The 6,022-nt window shown below is 43.6% G+C and overlaps 1 protein-coding gene across 1 annotated transcript in view; it reads left to right on the plus strand.

The window, feature by feature from the left end:
• LOC111975941 (guanine nucleotide-binding protein G(q) subunit alpha) overlaps positions 1-5,603 on the plus strand; it is a 17,728-nt gene extending 12,125 nt beyond the window's left edge. The window contains exons 6-7 of the mRNA XM_024004612.2: positions 1,085-1,089; positions 2,549-5,603. Coding sequence (XP_023860380.1) covers positions 1,085-1,089; positions 2,549-2,754 — 211 coding nt within the window. The 3' untranslated portion in view covers positions 2,755-5,603. The remainder of the gene's footprint in view (positions 1-1,084; positions 1,090-2,548) is intronic.
• Positions 5,604-6,022: the final 419 nt, after the last annotated feature.

Genomic DNA, 6,022 nt, shown 5'->3' on the forward strand with positions numbered 1-6,022 from the left:
GGTGTGTGGTGTGTGTGTTGTGTGGTGTTGGTGTAGGTGTTGTGTGTGTGTGGTTGTTGTGTGTGGTTGTGTGTTTGTGTGTGGTGTGCTGTGTGTTGTGTGTGTGTTGTGTGTGTGTGCTCGCGTGTGGTGTGTATTAAAGATGACATCTAAATCATGTTGTTTTTAATCATTTTCTCTCTCTCTCCGGGGTGAGATTGTGGGATGTGGGTGGCACAGAAGTCAGAAAAGAGGAGAAAGTGGCTCATTTGTTTTTTCCAGGATTACGTCCTCATTTCTGGCATCCCTCAGCGAGTACGAACCAAGTCCTGGAGGGAGAGAGGACGATGAGAGACCTGCGAAATCTTGTATCCATGTCGGTCTTGAAATGTGGCGGCTGGTGCTGGCTGGTTGCTGGCTTGTCTGGGCTGGCCTGGCTTGTCTTGCCTGCTGCGGTCTTTCTTGTCTGTACAGTCATCAAACAGAATCAGTCCAGTTTTATCTGTTTGTCCTCTGTGGTCCTTGGCCTTCAATGTAAGTCAAAGATTCTCCCAGAATTTTTTCCTGGCCATGCCAACAGGTCTTATGTTCCTATCAAACCTGCTGCCTTACGCAATCTCTTTCAAAACCTCCGTTCTGACCGCCAATCTCTTTCAACCCTCCTCCTGACCGACGCAACATCTCTTCAACTCTCCTCCTGACCGCAATCTCTTCAACACTCCTACCCTGACCGCATCTCTTCAACCCTCCCTCATGACCGCAATCTCTTCAACCCTTCCCTCCTACCTCCCTGACCAATCTCTTCAACACCTCGGCCGCTCGACCGGCAATCATCTCCAAACTCACCTCCTGACGAAATCTCTCAACATCTCCTCCTCGACCGCATCTCTTCAACCCTCCCCTTCTGACGAGACGCTCATATCTTCAACCTCCTCCTGACGCCAATCTCTTCAACCCTCCCTTCTTGACCAAGGCTTCACTAAGCCGCTATCTTTCCTGGACACATTTTTAGTTCTCCCTCTAATTCATCCACAACCACTCCCCCTTCACTCCCTCTCCCTTCTCTCCCTCCTCAATCCCCCTCATCCCCGTCTCCTCCCCACAGAAGCCGTAATGGATGAGAGCTTGGCTTGTTCTTACATCATTAATTCACCACCATCCCCCTTGGTTCTAACACCTACATACCCTTTCTCAAACAAGGAACAAGATACCTCTGCGCTGCACAAGACTCCAGCGGCATCCCGACCCTGCCAGAACGTTACTTTCCCAGCGTGTCACAGTACGTCTACACACACACAACACACACACACCACACACACATACACACCAACACACACACACACACACCACACAACCCACCACACACAACAACGAACACAACCACCGATCACACCACACTACGACTACAAACACACACACACCACACACACACGCACGACACACCAACGCAACTCTCGTGCATCCTTTATAACAACTCTCTCTCTTGACACATCCACACTCAACACACACAAGCAACCCTAGTTGTACGAGCCTGTTGCATTCAGGCCCCTCACGGGGAACAACACGAACACAAACACACAACACAAACAAAACTCTCATCCTGAAGAAGCGACGCACTCCTTTCAGTCAACACACACTCTCTAAACACACACCACCCTACTACAAATATCTGCTTTCACACCACAAAGGCACGACTCACAACAGCTCACACACGCACCACATCTCACCACAAGAACGACTCACTCCAAGTAGATAATAGGCAGTGTGATGATGGATGTAAACCTATCGAGCCATATTCTTTGGTGTTTCATTTTTCTTTCTAAAACCATTAGAGATGTAGCTAACTGTTGCTTCTGGTTGGAATAACAAAGACCTCATTTTAGAAAGTAATTTCAAACCTAGTGAGGTTTCCATTTCTTAGGGTGAGTTCTCACATGAATACATAACCATGCTGGCTATAGCAAAACCAGTAAACATAATGTTTTTTGAGTACCATTTATTCTTGTTTCAGCAAACGTTGAATGTGTGATTGATTTCATGTTACTTCAGGTGTATGTCGTGGGTACATAGTTTACTAACACTGTGCCTACACTGATGTGGAAGGAAGGTATCAGAGCCTCTCTAGAGCTTCCCCACCTACCTACACATCAGCTCCGCGCACCCCGTCTCCCCCGGCCTGTTGCTCATGGCAACCATAAATACCCTGCTCTTTGCATCACTAAGCTATCACTCCAGGCATCTGTGGCGGGGGGTTGGGGAGACATTGTTCTTTCCTTCATAAAGTCTGAAATTATTAGTATAGATTCATTCATATTGGCCGTTCGATGAACAGTTGCCATTTAAACGTTTTGCTAAATGGTAACATTGTGTGATGGCTGCAATACTACATGAAAATCATTCAATATGTTCGATCCATTGCTTGTCATTTTTGTTTCTAATGGCCTCCCATTTTTCTCTACCATATTCTCATATCTCCTGACCTTTTCTCTCCCTTCTCTCACTCTCCTCCTTTGCTGTGGTTGTCTCCATCTCTTTCCTGTCCCTTGTCCTCCTCACCCCACACATGAAGGAAAGCGACGTGATGCTCAGGATGCTATGAAGTACATCCAGAAGATGTATGAGCAGCAGGCTCACAGCCGGGACAAGAAGGAAGATAGCAAGACGCTGTACCCCCACTTCACCTGCGCCACCGACACCAACAACATCCGCAAAGTGTTCAGTGACGTGAAGGACACGGTGCTCCTCAAGTCTCTCATGGAGTTTGGGGTGATCTGAGGGCCTGGGGACCCGCCTACCAATGGGGCCACACTCAACCAACAACCACTCAGGGCAGAAGAGGCTCTCCCTCCGTCCCTCCCTTGCTCAGTTTTCTCCTCTCTCTCAATCTCAGCTCCAGTGGGGATGCTTTCTGGCCAAACCTTCTTATTGCAGGAAGGAATCTCTACCTGGAGAGCAGAACATAATGGAGTGACTCTTATGACTCCTGTATCACGAACATGTTTTACACACACACACACACTCTGGTTGTTATTTTATAATGTTGTGTGTAAGGGCTTGGAGATGTAGTGGCTCTACCAGTGATGGAAACTGGACTAGAGATGTCATGAAGTGCTGTGTCTCCATTATGTGAGTGATGACTTTAGCTGGAGGAGAGGAGAACTCTATAGCCCCTCTATATCCCTACCACAACCCTGTTGATAGAAAATGCCTCTGCTCTAGAGATCACTACAGAAGATTCCACTCTATCTGTGTGTTGAATTAACACTACTGTACACATGCGTTGTAGCCATTACATAACCAGTTCACACCTATGAGAAGTAGCCACCACTGAAGGCTTGTGTAACATTTTGTGTTTGGTTGGTCTTTTAATTGGTTTGCTTGGTTGACACCCGTATATTTTGCCGCTGGGTCTCAGGTGTGAGATGTGATGCAGGCGAGAAATGTGGGAGTTGAGGCGTTTACTACAGCTGTGATCGATAAGGTGTCAGAAATCACTTGATGTCATAACGGGTTCCCCTGATACAGTATGTTATGGAATGCAATGCTGTACTGTACACTGTTAGGATTCTTGGTTTGGTTTTTGGTGGATGCTTTTGTTTAGTCTCTTCCCCTAATGTGCCTGCCTTATGACCAGTCACTACCTGCTATACATTGAGTTCATATGGGAACAACAACGCCGGTGAATGTATACATTAACTAACAAATGAGAGTGCTTAAGAGCAGCAGCCAAGTACAGGGTTATTACTAGCTGGCATGCATGCTGCTGTTAAAGCTGAAATGTAATAAAAGATCTCATTAAATTCCTAGGACCCTGTTAGGACTGCTATTAGGTGGCTCAGAGAGGCCAGTTAAAACGAACGCCTGGCATCGCGGGTGGTTCAAGTCTTGCCACTGTCTGATAGCTCTAAAAATCAACATGCAGTTATGATGTGAATGTTTGTAGGCTTTAGGCTACGGTAGGGCTTTGATTTGAGCAGTGGAGTTTTTTGGGCCTCGCTGCAGAGTGGCATCAAAGGTTACACAGCAAAACAAGGATTTAATCATTGTGTCAAGACTATCAACAACAACTCATTATTCATAGTTGGCTTGCCCTTTTACTCTGGTCCCCTATCAATATTTATGTTCCGTCAATATTTAGTTTAGCAGGCTCAGGCTGTGCTCAACTTGTTTCATGTTCAGTAGCATTTTATATTGGATTCTATATTGGTTTAATTTAAGCGATATGGCCTCTATAAATATGAGTGAGTGGAGCAGGATGGAGTCTGTCAGATAATACAGGCGATAATATTCTGACCTGTGTGCGTCACTAAAGCAGATGATGAGTGTGTCAGTGGAAAAGGACTTCAAAGTCAGATTAAAACCTCTTCCATTAAATTGAAGTCAGTAATTACAAATTGCAGGCATGGATCATACAATATGCATCGAATTTATTAAGGTTTGAGAAGATTGCTTTGCTGCAGTGTGAAGAATGTGTTTGTTTTTTACTCAAATTTTTGGGGGGTAAAGGACTATATATATAAATATAATATATATATATATTTCCTTGTAGAACTGAACATAGGCTCTGCTACCTGTGAGGAATTATTAATTGTATTCAGCTTATTTTGTTATATTAGACCACCTCATTAACAGCTAGTGTGACAGGAGGTGATGCACTGTATATATTACAGACTAACATTGGGAGAACTCTTATTTGGTGCAAATATTTTGTATAGATTTGGGAGGAATTTGGGTAAATATTTTCTAATTGAAGTTATGTTTTGAAAAATATTCTGTTTATGTTGTGTGTTTATGTTTTTCTTCAGGCTATGGTACTTATTGGAAATATACACTTGTGTAAACGTGTGTAGTGCTGCATAGCTTGTCTTGTTGATATACTCTAGCTTCCTGTCTCTCAGCACTCCAAGGAAGAGTGGCTTAGCTTGCCTTGCTTTGGCTGCTGTTTTCATCCTCTGTTCTTCAAATAGTCATATAGGATCTTTAACCTGCTGTTTATCATTTCAATAAACCCCTGTGTGTGCTTATAGAGAACCAGAGAACCTGCAAGGACAGGAGTGTGGGTCAACAAACAGACAGTTGACTTTGGCAAAAGAACTCAGGACCTCAGCCATGAAAGCCAGCTTGTCTGTTAGTAGATTTCATGAAGGAGGAAATTAGCACTTGTTTTTATATATTTTACGGCACACACTGATTGTAACCGTATCTTATGTTCTTCAATGTCCCATTGTTATTATCTGCTTCTCTCGATGGTTGCTTACGTTATTATCTGCCACTAAAACAAAAAGTCCCCACGGATGGAAAGTCTTATGACTACTTATGTAACGCGTATCAGAGTTCTGATTTGTTATTGTAACACCACTATACAATGTCACAACAATACCATGGTAAATATGCCTGGGGCACAGACACAGTATCTATGTACACACATAACCAAATAATGTATCACTATATACAGTGTACTCGGAAAGTATTCAGACCACATTTTGCTACGTTACAGCCTTATTCTAAAATGTATCAAATAAACAATGTCTCTCATCAAGCTACACAAAGTACCCCATAATGACAAAGTGAAAACAGGTTTTTAGAAATGTTTGCAAAAAATAAATACAAAAATAACAGAAATACCTTATTTACGTAAGTATTCAGACCCTTTGCTCTAGGACTCGAAATTGAGCTCAGATGCATCCTGTTTCCATTGATCATCCTTGAAATGTTTCTACAACTTGATTGGAGTCCACCTGGGGTAAATTCAATTAATTAGACATGATTTGGAAAGGCACAAACCTGTCTTATAAGGTCCCATAGTTGACAGTGCATGTCAGAGCAAAAACCAAGCCATGAGGTCGAAGGAATTGTCCGTAGAGATCCGAGACAGGATTGTGTTGAGGCACAGATCTGGTGAAGGGTACCACAACATTTCTGCAGCATTGAAGGTCCTCAAGAACATAGTGGCCTCCATCATTCTTAAATGGAAGAAGTTTGGAACCAGCAAGACACCTAAAGACTCTCAGACAATGAGGAACAAGATTCTCTGGTATGATGA

Source organism: Salvelinus sp. IW2-2015, linkage group LG16 (assembly GCF_002910315.2).
Source record: "Salvelinus sp. IW2-2015 linkage group LG16, ASM291031v2, whole genome shotgun sequence".
In the NCBI taxonomy this organism is placed as follows: Eukaryota; Metazoa; Chordata; class Actinopteri; order Salmoniformes; family Salmonidae; genus Salvelinus; species Salvelinus sp. IW2-2015.